Source organism: Liolophura sinensis, chromosome 5 (genome assembly GCF_032854445.1).
Source record: "Liolophura sinensis isolate JHLJ2023 chromosome 5, CUHK_Ljap_v2, whole genome shotgun sequence".
In the NCBI taxonomy this organism is placed as follows: domain Eukaryota; kingdom Metazoa; phylum Mollusca; class Polyplacophora; order Chitonida; family Chitonidae; genus Liolophura; species Liolophura sinensis.
The window spans coordinates 5,646,596-5,664,226 of record NC_088299.1 but is presented as its reverse complement, the minus strand read 5'-3'; the positions used below and the strand labels follow the sequence as shown (position 1 = coordinate 5,664,226).

At 38.7% G+C, this 17,631-nt stretch overlaps 1 protein-coding gene across 1 annotated transcript in view; it reads right to left on the bottom strand.

The window, feature by feature from the left end:
- LOC135465794 (calbindin-32-like) overlaps window positions 1–17,631 on the bottom strand; it is a 66,992-nt gene that overhangs the window by 10,748 nt on the left and 38,613 nt on the right. The window contains exons 3-5 of the mRNA XM_064743139.1: window positions 14,634–14,723; window positions 13,226–13,312; window positions 11,933–11,989 (exon numbers count right to left, since the gene is read on the bottom strand). Of these exons, the coding sequence (XP_064599209.1) occupies window positions 11,933–11,989; window positions 13,226–13,312; window positions 14,634–14,723 (234 nt within the window). The remainder of the gene's footprint in view (window positions 1–11,932; window positions 11,990–13,225; window positions 13,313–14,633; window positions 14,724–17,631) is intronic.

Below are 17,631 nucleotides of genomic sequence, written 5' to 3'. Positions count from 1 at the left end.
TATTATCATTTCCTTTAAAAGCTTCATAAAAAATATCCAAGCTGTGTGTTCCCACGTCCGTACACTGTAACACTTTTTTGTGATATCCACATTCATTGGGTGTGTACATGAATATCCTCTATCCTCCGGGCTTTGCCCAGTCTCCTGCCATCGCAAGGCTCGCCGCTGTCGTAAGAGTGAAATATTCCTGAGTACGGCGCCAAACACCAGCCAAATATATAAATAAAATAGCCTCAATATTCGCCCTATGTGCACTACCGTCTACAAGCGTCCGTATAATGATGTCAACCTGCTTGCAACAAACATGTAGAGAGGCGCCACCTGACGTGAAGGCCAAATTCGAAAAGGCGACCACATTTGCAAAAAGAAGTTTTTGAAAGCCCTGATAGCCACGAAAATGCAGGACCTTATAATACATCGAACGAAAGCCTTGACACCAAAAAAATATTCATTTACGTGAGTGGTAATTAACGCTGGAGCCAAAATATTTACACCAATGTGGCATCGATGTGATTTTTGGATGGAGCAAACCTTAGTGTGTGGAGCGTGTGTATGCATTTGCCTTTGGCCTTGTACTCACTAAAATCAGTTGTGTGCAAACTATACAAGATGGTACTACCTGTACACACTAAATATAACCAATCTGCGCAGGCACATTATTTATTTATTTATTTGATTGGTGTTTTATGCCGTACTCAAGAATATTTCACTTCACAGGCACATTAGTGTGCCCTTTACATATAACATCTACACTTTAAAAGTGTACCAAATTATGTAACTAAAAAGTGATGCTAGAGTGTATTCTGTTATTACAACAACTATTAATTCTACATAAAGAATTATTTATTTATTGATTTATTTATTGATTTATTTATTGATTTATTTATTTCATTGGTGCTTTACAACGCACTGAAGAATATTTCAAATATACGACGGAGGCCAGCATTATGGTGGTAAGAAACCGAGAAGAGCCGGGAAGAATCAACATAAAGATTCTATTAGACTAAGCGGATATAACGTTGAATATAACACGATATTGTGTTATAATAACAGAACACATCATAGCGCCATTCAAACAACAGTCTTTTCTTAAAGTTAACGATTGATTTTCTTACTGTAAACATTTGCTTTTTGAGCGTACCTGACAAATCTACCTCAGTCGTTGAACTAAGCTGGGTTGAGATCGAGCCTACTAACCCAATGGCCAAAGGCTGCGTCGAGAACAAGCAGTTAACCGATTTCATCAAGAAAAATGGCAGCAGGTCATGTAACAAGGTCATAGCAAGTGAAGGCTAAGTATATGGGTAAACATGAAACAAATGTTAGGGAAAAGACTGAAGCCTGTATACAGCTTTTATTGTACATCAATCTTCCAAGACAGGTGTGTCAGTTTAAATCACGATGTTCTCTACATTTGTACAAGCTCAATCAGGCGGAACTATAAGATGTCTTAGTAGTAGTAAAGAAACACGTAGCCTCCCCTTTATTTGGATTGATGCACTTGTGAAAAGGTCTACACGGTTCACTGAATGAGACAGTATGGCAGACACAATTGCCAACAGTGCAGTTCAGATAAGAAAATGAAGACGACAATCTCACTAGTAACATAAATCTTGACCATTGCCACATGAAGAATTGCGAGAACAACTTTTCTAAGTTGTTAGCCCACACGAGTAGGTTAGAATGAAGTCTGACACTGTCAGGAATCAAATATTTTGGCAGCTTTACAATCTCCAGTGTTTTCTGTAAGGTTGACCATTGTACCTTTTGTTCGCTCGCTTTCGCCTGTGTTAAGACAACACGTACTATCAATTGTACCATAGCAGGACGTTGTCACCTTGACGTAAATCAATGTCTACATACAAGTAATTATTGTGCTGCGTCATGCCAAAGACATGATTTTCCACTCATTATCAGTGTCATGATCTCACAGCACTTGGCTACTTTCCTTTTGCTGATCGAGCGACAAGCCAAAAAGTATCAAAACCTGCCAAATGCTTCAGCCTGATAAGTCCTGCATTTCACGCGCAAGGTGATTGTTTAAGCAGAATTCAGCACCATTAGTCTGAAAGAATTATACATGTTAATTCGTAAAAGGATGCAAACACAATATCACGATTTTACATGTTCAGTATAATAAGATTGAGTATATATAGCCCGAAAATCCCAGTCATCTCCACATAAATAGTACAACAGCTTAAATTTTGGGATTAGACGCCAATTAGATAATCTCATTAGCAACTACGACAACTACTTGTCAGGCGAGTGCATTTTCCTGCGACTCACAAATTCTAAGGCATTTGGTTGACGCAAGATGGCACACAAGTGGAAATTAACCTTTCCAGCTGATTCCAAGGCCAAAAGTAACCCTACCATAACTGTCTTACCGCCCAGCGCGTGTAAGCCATGAAAAGGCAGCCCATTCAGAAGTCAAGGCATGTTCCCACGCTCCCTCTCCCGAATGAGCGCAACATTGAATAAGGCCAGAAATACATAAATTTGCGGTGAGGCGAACGGTTGAACGGTTTATTTTTCTTTGTTTGACTGGATTTTTAGGCGGTACTCAAGAATATTTCATTTATATGTCGGCAGCCAGCATTATGGTCGGAGGAAACCGGGCGGTGCCTGAGGGAAACACACAACTATCCGCTGTTTGTGCCAGACCTTCCCACGTACGACCGGAGAGGAAGTCAGCATAATTTGGACTTGAACTCACACTCATCGTATTGGTGAGAGCCTGATGGGTCACTGTGCTGCCACGGAGACACGGAGGTCTTCTTTGCTGGAACAGCAAGAGCTGGTGACTGAGACCTATCTCCAAAAGTCATCTTCGTTTATAATGCACGAATGAAATGTAAAGTGATTGTAAACTGTCTAAGGAACTCGCAAAATAACACAGACTTCTATCGTCTTTGCACACTGGCTTTGTGATCAGGATAAGATATCACTTATACAAATGGATCGCAGCTACAATCGATTGTAAACCGTTCATTGCACTGTAATGTGAGGTGGTCGTAAGTTTATTAAGTTATAAAGGAGATGGTATGCTAAGTTTGACTCGTATATGAAAGTAATGTGCACAAATGGACAATGTACTCGTCAGAAACTTTTCTTGCCCTTATTTTTAAAAGAGTTCTACATCATTATGATTAAATGGATACAAAATTGATTCTGACTGGCTGATAGTAAAGATAGGTTTTCTTGTGCTAAACAAACTGCATTGGATGTACCATGCCTAAAATTCAGCTTAGGTTAGGCATAGCCTGGGCCTGTCTTTCTCTCACACCAGCCAATTAGAATCACTTCTGTATCTCCATTGAAAAGCAATAGCGCATAAATCATTTTTCTTAACATGTTTTTGTAAGTAAATTGCATATGTTGCAATAAACTGAGGCGAAAATCATGCCCTCACTCAGGGTGCGTAAATGTATTTGTACCTATGTGGAACATTCTTTTTGGAGCAGATTGTGGATATACGCAGCAGCATACAGCCGATTGAAAGTTTCAATTGTGAGCTACGACCATCGCAGATTTTTATCCCTCTGTGCTGGGTGGGCGTTAGTTGGAGGTACATGTGGGGCAGGGACTGCGATCTTACTGATTTACAATCAACTTAACAGCCCCCTTTTGTCCCAGAACGTGATGACACTACCTTCTCCTTTCGGTTGACCTTTTAAATGCTACTTTTCTTTTAATCACTGTTGCATAATAAATGTTTTTCCTGTTCACTCGGAATAAAAACAGTTATTGTTTTCTTTTACTACATTAAACATAGATTCAGTTTTCTCTGTAAGCTCCAAAGGCTTATGCTGACTGGGGTCATCTAATTTTACATTTCTGAAGCAGAAGATTCTGGTGATTCTGAAAACACGAAGTCTAGTGGAGAGCTCCGGGTGGCCTCTTTACTGCTTTCTCTCTGGAGTGTTGACAAAGATCTCGACCATTGACAGAAGTGGCATCTTGTGAGGAAAAAGAGATTGCTTCGCCTGCCATTCAGGCGACAGATGTGGGTGGTAATGGCGAGCCTTCTGTAAAATACCGAACGTCTGCGGGTGATAAATTACTTCCTGCAGCCGTACAGACAATGCTATTTTGTTTCGTTGTAACACCACCTAACGACGTCTGGATCAGAACGCGCTCTGGGTCTGAAAACAAATTAACTGTTGCTAGTTTCCCCGGTGCATTATTGATCAAGAACACACGCGGAATACCGCAGACAAAACCGCTGATAAGACTAGACGAGGTGGTCTGGATAATATAACGCCTTGCACAATTCCTACCACGAACACCTCATTAGGCTACCCGTTTCCTTCGAAAGGAATAATATTCCCTCCTGAGAAGCTTTTTTGAAATGTATGACCAAACACTAAAGAAACAATTCATATTTTTGGGGTCACCAGGCCTATTTTTTGTTTGTTGCTTTAGTTGCCATTTATTTTTTTTCCACAGCAATAACTTTTATTACGAGTTGGTTTTTATTGTGATCTTTACACCAGCTAGTCAAACGTCTCAAGAGAACTTTTTACAGTCTGGCTAAAGAAAGTGAATGAAGGTTTTTTCCCAGTCTCGATCAGAACTGATTTGATGAATGGAATTTTTGCCAACTTACCAGTGCCCACATGTTTCTTAGGTTAATTCCAGTCAGAATCGGGTAGATTCCCCCAGATGACGAGGATAAATCCCCTGTTTACTGTTTTTGCAACTACCACATATAACCGAAATGCCAATGACCATATAGATGTAGAGGTTTAACAAATCTATCAGTCACCTTCGTAGAAAGATTTATATGCAACACCTTCATCAATACAATATAATTAAAGACGTACAAGCATAGAGAGTGAGACCAGAGCAGATACGACAGTGCCATAGCTGGCAAAAAATACGGACTATTGTCAATTTATCTGAGTTGACGTTTTATTCCAAATATGCATGTAAATGCATAAATAGGCTTAAGCCGTGATGCCAGCCTTAATTCCTCAACCTTTGTCCACTTCTAATAAACACATTTCTTATTAACTTGTTATTATTTGCTATTTAAAACACTAGTCTAGCATTCAATATCATGCTCTGACAATGTAACGCGTGTCGTTACATCCCCTCTTTCTCAACCTCATCAACACTGAGTTTTTATGCCAAAAAATGTGAAGGCAATAAAAATCAGACCAAAGGCACATCAGACATTCAGGCTTCAGCAGTCTTATTGAGGATCTATCGGGATTTGAGATGATCCTGCCATGGTCAAAGATCTGAGAAGGCTAACGAATACTTTAACAGTGAATGGGGGTAATGAAGCGATAAGCGCATGTCCGTTGATGAAATAAGCTTTCAATGCTGACACTGACAATGACAGCATTACTGTGCAACGACATATACATCCGGTCATAAATCCTCGCGCTCGATAAAATGTAGGTCATTGAAGTCATCAATCGGACACAGATTGTCTCTGAGAGGTGCTGGCATCACATAACACACGTCAGCAGCATTTATCTTCATCGAACCGCCATTAAAATGCGCAAAGACTCTTAAGCAGCGGAAGGTATCTGTCGGACCGAGGCAAAAAATCCGCCATTTCCCGAGTGTGTATGTCTTCTTTTTTACCACCGCGATGTAGAACAGGACGCCAAAGTCTGACCTGATAATGACATCTATGCCCTGCATGATGAACAGAATGCTGTAATCTTTGAATAAATATAAACGATATACTAATATATACGCAAAATTCACAGGAAGCGTAATACCTTACGAAATGGTCTAAGCACCTGGAATGATAAAAGTGCAGGACAAAGCCGTAAATTACCCACGATGACATTTATGGACACATATAAAATTTCAGAGCCCTTCTTGATACTCAGTTCATCTCATTTTCAGGTGGTCATCTAGAGTATAATGGTTTCCCTGTAATTAGAGGTCATGGGATAAATTCAGCCGATCGGTTAGAATTTATGGATGCATCGATACATTACGTGCTTTACTTATCCACAAAGCGGTATAATTTTATTTGCTCTTAACATCATTGATAGTTAGGCGTCCGGGCTTTCCTATCTCGAAACTACAGCATGTCATGACAGTGAATGTAATTATCAAGTAACCTGCAAGCTGCTCTATCGGTCTATTTCAACATTACTTTATAAATCATGAGAAATTTCTTTAGTAATGATATTCAACACCAAAAATAATTCATGTAAAATAAATAAATATTTTAGACACGAAAGCATGGCCAATCTATGGAATCAAATACACAATATATATTCTGGCGAACCGAAATCCACCAAGCACAGATTCACGTCCTCAAGCTTTATTGAAGACTGGTTTATTTATAGGAATTTTTATTTCTTTAAGTCTTCAAAGTTAAATTTTGGAACACTTGACATACGATAAAATCTGTTACTATCTTAAATCTGGATGCATAAAATACGCAATATATGAGAATTATAAATTATTCCAAGCAGGCTTTCTAAAATCGTCTGCAGAGCATAGCCACAAATACACGTTCCACATAGATGTTACAAATGTGAACCATGCCGATGTCTCTTGGGACAAGACATCAAACTGAGACCGATTTCAATGCTAATTCTATTCATGAAAAGTGTCACGTTCTTTATGTCGTGCTCGGTGGAAGACTCGTCTACTCTCGCAATTTGGATTTTTTATTTCACATATTAAAACTTCGACTTATCTGATGTAAAATATTTAAAAACAAGATAGGGTATAAACTTCTATCCGATTTTCGTAATGGCATAATTACGGTGTGTCGAACTGAGACTGTGGAAGTTCTTCCACATCACAGTAGAGTAAGGCAATAATTCCAGATTCATAAAAACAAAAGCATTTGCTGTTCAATTTATGGAAATACAAAGACAAAATGATTGCGAAATTTATTTATCTGTTGTGTATTACGCTTTATTCTCAGGGGTATGTCATTTACATGATAAACATTCTCCGCTGTTTGACTTGCAGTGAGACGTCTTCTTGCGTCATATGTAAGCAACCCTCACAGTGATTGAGGACAAAGATACTGATCTGTTTTGGTGCACGTATGTCCAATGTCAAAGGCAGGTCAACCAGCTCGGACCAGTCCTGTGATTCACAGACTAAAGATCAGTAGATAGACGTAGTCGACACATCGACTGGGTGGTTATGCACTGTGCATTTAAACAACGATTTGAACAACTGTGGCCTAAACTCTACAGGTGTTTAATCATATTTACATGTCAGTCTCTCAGCATCATGTGGATGGTCATAGGTATTCCCCACCATAATTCTGTCCGGTGACGTATAAGTGAAATATTTCTGAGTACGAATAAATAAATATTTACATCTCAATATTCTACAATATGTATTATGTATGCTCATACAGAGGAATATCTAGATCTTAAATTACAAACTGCGACTAGCGGTGCCAGTAGTTTATTCATTTCTGTGGTGTGTTGGAAATTCCCTGTGCCACGCACGTATATAAAACTGCAGAGCACCCAATCACACACAGTGAGGTATATACGCCTCTCATCGTCGCCTCCATGTGTCACTCTCTACCCTTCGCTTCACATCACTGCCGACAATAGCAAGTTTTGTACAGAAATCTTGAACAACGCCGCGGTCACGGGGTCACGGTGATGAGGCAGGAAGTGATGTCAGAAAACAAAATCAATCCGTCTCAACCTTTGTCTCTAATAGTACTTTATTCACATGTGTTCTCTTTATTTAAGGTATGTACCACATGATTCTAACTAAAACCTGAAACTTTTTTATTGATGAATGCTGATTAAATAGTTCCGCGGGAGGACACAGGTGATGAGGCTAAGTGTAAACAAGCCTTACGTGCGTCTTACGGGCTCCAAAGGTCAAGCTTGTATATTGGTGGCGGTGATGTAAAGCGAAAGGTGGTGAGCAACGCATGCACTGTAAGGAGTATGACTAGCACAACGCGGTCGATGACCTTTACCTAGTTCTTCTCAGATTACCTTTTATGAAGGCATCTTACTGTTAAAATATGTGTACAACGTATTTAGTGCAATTCTAATTAGCTATAATGAACGGGATTTCGTTTGTGTTTTTCTTTTGTATTTTCCGACGAAGCGGATTTAACTCTCTATCTTGACGTTCTGAGTTAATTTAAGTATCTCTGACAACTGCCCTGTCTGTAAGGTTTGTGTGTTTTGGCCATGGATTTTTCAATATTCCCGTTTGACAGGAAGTCAGCACATGTACTCAAAAGCAATTTAGCCATCAATCTGTGAATTCTCTTTGTCAATATTTAGTCCTTTTTCACAAGCTTTGATTGTCTGTCAATCTCTCTGTGTTTGTCTCTTTGGTTGTCCATTTGTTACCATGTTGTCTTTAACAGGTATTGAACGACTTTCATTGAATTTGATGAAAGCGTAAGTAGAAATGCCCGAAAAGACCGATATAAACGGATGTAAAATGGCCCTTCAAGCTGAAGAGCGTCCTGGACTCTAGCCTATATTTTTATAAACTTCTGCTATAAGGAGTGATGGAGAGCGAAGTTTATATAAGACGAAATCAAGCTAGGGGCGAGATTTCTGTGCTATGAGATAGACAAGGGACCGTATTTCATCGGCTGTGTATTGCCAGCTATCACGTTATCGTCCATACATGTTTTCTGTTCTCTACGCTGTTTTCTCTTTTTTATGAGCGTCTTAATTATATTGTATTCCTGCATAAACCAGGATTCTGCTGGTGGACTAAGCCTCACTGAGGCCTGATCCCTTTACATTGTATTAATTTTATTGCATGTTAAATGTGATGACAATACATATTTCTTTCTATAGACCAATGACGTCTAAAAAATTCCAATTACCATCAGTGCCGCTTTTTACCTAATTCTGCTTAAAGCATGAAATTAAGAGGCATGTAATTAGCTACTAATAGGACATTTACATGAACAGTTAGAGTAAAACCTTGAGGTAAATGACACGATGCCGTATTTCATCGGTTACGAGTGGTGATTTGCCAGCTATCACACTGTCATCCCTGCTCTGTTTTTTTCTCTCTATGTCTTAACTGTACCGATATAAAACATGAAAATTTTCCTTCAAAAGACAATACTGAACATTGCTCGGTATTATCTTCTGAGTTTCATTGAGAAGCGGATATCACAATACAATAATTGTACTCCAATAATGGATAATGTTCTCTTAACGAATAAATTACAAGAATGAGCCCAGGGGTGTAGAAGCTTGGTTATTTCCGTGGGACAATGTCTAGAATCGATTCTCTGGAAGAAATACCGATTGCTGAAATCAATGTTTTCGCACTACATAACGCAGGTAGAAATGAGGAAGGTGTCTGACTGGTTTGTGAATGTGTGCCTTCGCAAATATGAGGGTATAAATGAAAAGGCAACAGCATGGATGGTGAAACGGGAGGAACGACCCACTGGTAAATACTCACACGCAACCAGCGAAACACGCCTTTTGGCCATTTTACCCCAGCTAGAGTTTCATTCTAACTGTTCATGTAAATGATGAAATGGTAGGAACTGGGATGACCAATGGCACTATGGTTTAAGCAGAAATAAGTAAAATATTGCACTGATGTTATCTGCAATTTATTACACGTCGTTAGTCCAGAATTGCTATGTTGTCACCACACTTAACAAATACTAGATGAAACAGTGCACAGTGACCAGGCCTCGGGGATGCTCAGCCCACCAGCAGGATCCTGGTTTATACAGACATAAAACACCTTTCACAGTTCCAAGTCCACCCTATTCCAGCCATAACAGCCCCCCAAGATGGATAGTCACATCGTCTGCTCTCAGCAAATTACCTGTTGTACGACTAGATCAATAATTTACTAGACGGGCGAATCTCACAAATAAAGCGTCCATCTCTATTGACGATGCTACTACAACATAAGGGAGCAGGAATTAAAACGTAACTTGTGTATCTTCTTAAACCATTAAGCCCAAGCTCTGTGTCTTAAAATAAATAAATAAATAAATAAATAAATAAAAATATAAATAAATCATAATATGACACCGAGTGACGAAATGATGAACATTACTGAGTGACATTATAGCCAAATTATGTATCTTAAATAAATAAATCACCATATAAAAAGACCGAGTAACGTAGCGATTAATATTATTGAGTGCTAACACCCAGTAATCCTCCCCTCTTTAAACAGACCGATCTGCTATAAATCACCAGTGGCCGAGATCACCCCACTAAATGCCATGTCTAATCCCAGTAATAAAACGAAAATCACAGAGCCATTTGTCTTTTATTAAAACGACGCTTGTAGTTCGGTGAGATCCACAGGCTCTCGTATTTCGCTTTGTCATAATGCATATGCCAGAACCAAGTGTACCGTCAGTAAATAAAACGTTAATAATATTCCAAGTGTGCTACGGAGAGTGATTTACACTTTCCGATTTAATAAAGGAAATCGCGAGGCGTAATCACCCAAAGTCCTTAGCGGACGTTAGTTCCGCTTCCTCAAACCAGCTCGCTACGATCAATGGGAAAGGTGTTGTTCTCCCAGTCTGACTCTTGTTTTATTCATTACGAGCTCCCATTGATGGCTGCGGACTGATGCTGAGCTATTCAATGAGGATTTGACGTGCAAGACGTGACCAGAGCGTGTCTTATATTCGGACAGTAGCAAACACTAGACATCCAAGAAAGGTGGTACAGACCAGTAAAAAAAAAGAAAAGAAATTAGAATACTAGTGGCTCAGACAGCTGATAAGAAGGTGGAAATTTTCACGGCTTATACCAACAGAAGCTAGAGGAAATTTATCCTTTATAGTCCAGCTGATAGAATGCTGGGCTTCGGCTGTAGAGATCCGAGTTCAATTCTTGATGGGACCCACAAAGTGTAAATTCTTACGAGCTATTTTGGTTGAACCTTTTGATCATCATCACATGCTTCAAGGAATATAAGATTGACGGCTGTACATGTAAGAAATTCATTGTAACAATCAAAGTTTAAATGTAAGTGTAGTAAGCTAATTAAATTTTATTATATTTAACCATTGTCGTCGCAGGAATAAACTGTAGCCATTTTTACAGCCTACAATGTTTTGTTAAATGTGAGGATAACGCAGCGTTTTGAGTAAATCTAGTCCACTGACGTCTAACAAATTGCAGTTAACCTCACTGCAATTTTTTACCTAATTCTGCTTCAGCCATGGTGTTATAGGGCGTGTAATTTGCTAACATTTATGCATTTACACGAACAGTTAGAATAAAACCCCAGCAGACGTAAACTAACAAGAGTAACCGTGTTTCATCGGTTACATGTGACCATTTGCCAGCTATCACACTGTCATCGCTGCTATGGTTTTTGTCTCCATGCTATGCGTCTTTAATTATATCAACAGAGTATAATCCTACACAGGGAATGACGTGCAAGTGTAAGCACGTGAGACTGTGGTCCTCAGAACCATCCAAATTGCCTTTCTTTAGATTGCTTTCTGAGCGAAGGCTTTGTCTTTGTTTCTTTTTGCACAATACATACCGTATGTATTGGACATAAACTGAACGGTTCTCACTAGTACTGTATGCCAAAATAAATGTCAAAGTGTGGTCAAGCTGTGTCAAAGACTAGACCACGCGAGTTCATTTAGTCTGTTTGGTCACATGATAATGAATGCGATATATATATATGAAGGTTATCTCCACAACGTCATTTGTTAAATATGCGCTTTATTAAGCCCACTAAACTGATATTTTACATGTTGGCTTCAAGGCATGGTTGCACTTTGGGAAAAAAGAGCGAATAACTATTTGAGCGGCATAAATGACTGGTGTTATTATTGTTGTTCTAGGTTTCGTAGTCCCGGTCATTTTGCCACTCATCTCCTTAACATCAACTGTTGCTCGGAGCTGAGGTTGATTGTTGCCTAAGTTCTCGAGTAACCACAAATCTGAGAGAATGACGATTATTCAAATTTTGTTAACCTTACCTTTAACTCGTCCGCTTCAATGTAGCCACTGTTGTCGGAGTCAAACTCTCTCCATATCTACGACAGAAATGCAGATTTTTTTTTATTCATTCCTCTCAGCTCCGATATGCATATATGCTACACATGAATAGACCACTAAGCAATTGTTTCATCTCATGTATAAATGGCTAGAGTTGGCAAGGATCTAGCATTGATCATACAAATACACCAATGCAAACTACGTCTTAAATTTCTGAGTTAGCCTTCAACTGGCTCCTTTGGATAGACTCCAGCCCTAGACCAGAAAGTATGGAAGGTTGCTTTAGATCAGTAGGTTTGTCAGGTACGTGCGGCTTTAGGCCAGAGAGTTTGTCAGGTAACTTTGACCAGGAAGTTTGCCAGGCAGCAGTAGAACATGATACCTATTTGGACCAGATTTCTCAAATACCGCAGCCGGAAAAGTAAATTATCCTTGCTTGGACACTGATATAGCGAATGATCCGGTATATGGCATATATTTCTCGCCACATGGAACAATTTCTTAGAGTTTGTAAAATGTGTGAAGATTTCAATCAACGTCACAAGTTATAACTGGAAAAACTAGTGTGCTATTCCATCAGACGTCTTAACTTTAATTTTCTTAAATTTGACAATGGCAACAGTTCTTTTGTAGATAAGTAAACCGGGGTTAGAGACTATATATTCAACTTGCACAACAGAGATATATATTTTGATTAACGATGACTTATGAACTAGCATGGTACACAATAATTTCCGCCTTCAGTGGTTTGCGCTCAACGTTGCATTGGAAATTGATCTTGCAATTATTAGGCCGAAAAATTATGTTTGACGGCAGAACATACTGATGTTTGACCAAAAACATTTAAATATTTTTCAACATTCAGACAAACAATTTTATTATGCAGACAAACTTTTTCATTATTCATTCAATATATCCACGTTTCTCTAATTAATCAGGACATTCCATTAATTCAAGAATTTCTGACAAATTACTATATTATTCAGACGAAATATTCTATTCTTCAGATAAAATACTGTATTATTCAGCTAAACTATTCATGTTTGGTGTTGCACTATTACATTAGTTAGACAACAATTCGTATTATCCAGACAAACCATTCTGTTAATACAGATACTAAGAATACAGTACAGTGAAATGGAAAACTGTGAATGTTGTTCTTCGGTAAGGTGACAATGGTAGCATACGCGACATTTTGTTTCAGCGCTGCCACCACCTCCTCATATGTGTCATGTCTTCTTTTTTTTTGGTGAAATCCAACAATGTAGACGTACCTTCATGAATTCGACACTAGAATCCAAGGGATTATCCCGACGAAACAACAAAAGAAAGTTTTCCTCCATTGGCAAAATTTCGGCAAGCTGTGAATAAAAACCATAGAAAGTTTGTAATAATTTGATATCCATCAGTCTGATTATACTTTAACGCCATACTCAAAAATGTAAAATTTCACTTACATGATGGCCAATTTTTTTTCTTTTTTTTTCTTTTTTGGTAGAATTTGGTAGAAGTTTGCTTGATTAAACAAAAGACCTTTGGCAACTTAGTTTTAGATTAGTTTTCCCATCTACGACATACGTCGTATCGCCACCAATGTCGCAATAACAACTTAAACAAAATGGTGGGTAACTTTTGGCTTTGTAGGAAAGACATTCATTGGTGTGTATATCGGAAATCAATTTTCAAAAATTTTTGACATAAGGTGGCATATGCAGGTCGGAGCTTACGTCGGACGCTGGGTAGAGTTCCATCTACCTATAAAACTAAAAGCCATTGTATAAGTGAACAATTCCTGAAAATGACCTTAAGCAACGTATAAATAAATACATAGATAATAAGTAAATAAATGAAGAATAACCCTTTATTTATATTTTCTAGTCTGCAACTGTTCATACAAATGCAATCTCATCAGAAGTACACACTGGCTTCGGCGAACCATAGATTTTCTCACTTTATTCTTTAATAGGCGGTTTTGGTCGATGAATTGGTTGATTTGATTTATTCTTTTTGAACGTCATCCTGTAGACTTCTTCACTTACACGACGGCGATGAGTTTTATGGGTGGAGGAAACCAGGGTGTTGGGTGAAATCTACATGTACCGATATCTGAAAAGCCACTGACAAACTATCCCACGTGCAAACAACCACACGAGCCTCAACATATGAAAGGCAAGAACCTGTAGCAACTAGAACCTTGATCGATGGGTTAATAAGTTTATGTCGTTTAACATTGACTGACATGTTGCATATTGGTATCCTGTGCTGTATGTATCATCTGTAATATGTTTAACATCTGTTGATGTATAGAAATGTTAATATTGGCTATATACATGCATAAGTATGGCGTGCAGTTGTGAGCGTAACACGTGGTTATGACGGTCACCCAGGTACCTAAGGTTGTTGGTTTCATCCGTCCATAAACTCATTCCTTGCAGATTGCGTTAAACAACAACCATGTAAATAGAATTAATGTTATGAGGTTTTTAATTAATTAATATTGTACAGGTTGAACAGACCATGAACGTAATTCCACCAAATGACTGTTTTTTTCTATACGTTCTCGTATCTACACGAGAAGCGCGGTCTACTTAGCATACAATATTACCACATCGACTCAATTAGCAAAGGAATAATTCCAGTTACCATGGTTACAGGGCTTACTGGAAGAAAAGCTTTGCCTACCTCTCCAATTTCGATTCTGCCATCTTTGTTGCAATCAAATGCCTCCATTACCGCAGCTTTGAGCTCGCTGAATCCTACTGCGGACAATACCTGAGCGGAGAAAAAAATCTCGTTACAGAGCGCAATAAGGCAATGCTAATCTTAAACACATTGGAGGGCAAAACCGGTTACCTTAACATCTGGTTTCATATTACCAACATCTAATTTGAGTTAAGTAATCTTAATTAAAACATGCAGTCCGTTATCACAAAAATATAGTTCATACAAATGCTTATTAAATCTGATGACAACACGGCATTTTAAGTAATTCTAGACCAGTAAACTCTAAATAAAAATTGCATTTAACATGTTTTTTTTTACCTAGTTCTTCTTAAGGCTTTGTGGCAAGGGAGTGTAAGCTGCTACTGTGTAAGCATTTGTATGGTTATTTAGATTAAAACCCTAATGGAGGTAAATTAGAGGGATAGAGGGCATTTCACAGTTCACGTGACAACTATATATCACGCTCTCTGTGCGGTAGTCTTTTCTAATGTAAATGTTTTGTTCACGTGATACCGTGTCCAGATCATACTTTACAACGGGTTTAAAATGATATCATTGTCGTTGTCAGCTAACCAGAGAGTAAAACTCGGAGACCCGTGTTGTCGGGTTTAAAACTTTATAATTCTCGTTGTTAGCTACATAGAGAATAAAACACGGAGGCCTGCACTGTCAGCTTTCAAATTGTACATTATTAATTTATGTGTAATACCGAAAAATAACATTATTAACGAATCGTTAATGTACATGACGATGAATTTTGGCCTTTATTGGTGTCGTTGACAGTCTTCATCCACCCGTAATGCTATTGTGCAACGTCTATGAGACACAACGATTTTTCATGTTTCATTTTAGCACCCATTCCAATTCCCGCATGTACAAAATGATGTTGAATGACGTCGAGCTCTGATAGTGCCTGAAACATGAATCACACCTCTCAGTGCTGTCCGGAACACTTAACACACCACATAGACATGGACTGGTCGCAGTATTGATTATGGCTTTCAGCTGTATGACTTTTTCTAAATGGTGCCATTAACTTAAATATACGTCGTTATGAATACCCAGGAGAAAATTAGCGTAATGCAACTAAAACTACGCATTATCGCAACAAGTTCCGCGTCAATTTTGCGTTGCTTTATTGAAAGATAAATGTCAATGTGGAAAAATATTTTCTGTCCATTCCTTTTTATCGTGGAATGCTGAGGCTTGGAAAGCCTGTAGGCGTCAAGCCCAATGTTGGCCCCATTCCATCATAAGATAAAAAGGGCCTTTCTACATTGTCCTGTCACCTGCTTGTCCATGACAAATTGTTGGATTAAAAGAAAAATGGCTGCTTATTGACGTGGTTATGTATTTCATGATTTGACAATCCATTCGATGTACTGTTGACATGTTCTTTTATGTTCTGTTGTTGTCCAAAGCAATATGTGGCTGTGTGTAGATTTACACTCAGTGGTTTGTTTTTGTTAATATTATTGTGGACTATCAATGTAAACACTTGATTGCAGGTTTAATGGTTTAATTGCCATATTCATCAGTGGGGCCTCCGTGGCCGAGAAGGTTAGCACGCCAGCAAGGTGCTGAGTTCAGGTCCAGCCCTCCGGCCGTACGCGGGAAGGTCTGTCAACAACCTGCGGACGGTCATGATTTTCCCTCGGTTTCCTTCCACTATTATGCTGGCCACGGTCGTAGAAAAGTAATATTCTTGAGTACGGCGTAAAATACCAATCACAAAAACAAATCAAATAAAACCTTACTTTGAATACAAATAGTCTTAAATGTATTCACATGGCGGATAATTACGTATTCACCCACGAAGGTGAAGTTGGTTATCTCAGGCTACTCCTATATTCAGGCCAGATGTGACAGGCTCCTTAATAATGCAGTGCTATCAGGTTGAGCCGGCTGTCGAAGGGTTTTGACGGCCAAATGATACGCTCGTCGTTCCCGAATCTTAAGTACAATTACATTATGACAAATCAATATATCATTCAAAGCGAAGGGTAAGTTACTACAGTTATGGATGCGACCAAAATTTATAGCTCGTGGTGTTTGGCTATAAAATACTATAAGCTAAGCGAAATATTCTATGATAACAGTAGGGCGTTAGACCTTTAGTCGAATAGTTAAATATTAACAAAGTGCCATTTAATGTTGAATGTGAACTACCCTCCACATAACTCAATGGTAGTGTGCACTCAGGTACACACGTACCAACTAAGACTTCAAAGCGAACTTTATTCTTAATTTTATAAAACAAGAAAAATCGGCCGACGTCAGGCCACAAGCTCCAACGCAAGCGCTTTTCGAAAATGTAATCAACGATCAAGAACAAACAGAGCCCTATCCGAGGAACAAGAAGAACAGCAACATAAATACAGAACTGCAGGGCAACAGTATGTGTGAGAAATCAAAGCAGTTCTGTTTGTATCCTACCTTCTATACAAGCGAAGATCCAGTGGATGATGAATTTACAAGTACTTAAGTAGTGACTCTCTAAGCGTCACTGAGCTTGATCGGAAATTTACCGACCAATAAATTGTCCATTGACCTCGACTATTACGGTGATGGAGCTTAAATCATTATCTACCATTTCTGATATGCTTAAGTCAGTCGAATGTGATTCATCAAACTGAATTATGCTGAGGCTTGTGAGAACGACCGTGGTCTAAGTCGTTATCTACAGGTGGTGGCAAGGAAAGAAAGGTCGTTCAAATAATAAATATGCGCCCTTCTGAAAGTGATCAGGAGGAAATGCAAGACTGATCTGTTTAATAGTCGGCTGGTCGAAGAGCTCAATCTATATCATGCCGAATCTCAGGTTTTGTCCTTTGCCAGTAGTTGAGATAATTGCAGACTTCGGCTCCTAAGGGATCAATTCTGTCAAGCTATTCCAAAATAAACGGTATTAGCTTAGCTCTAAAAGTCCCCCCTTGTCACAGGAGGAATCTTTCTT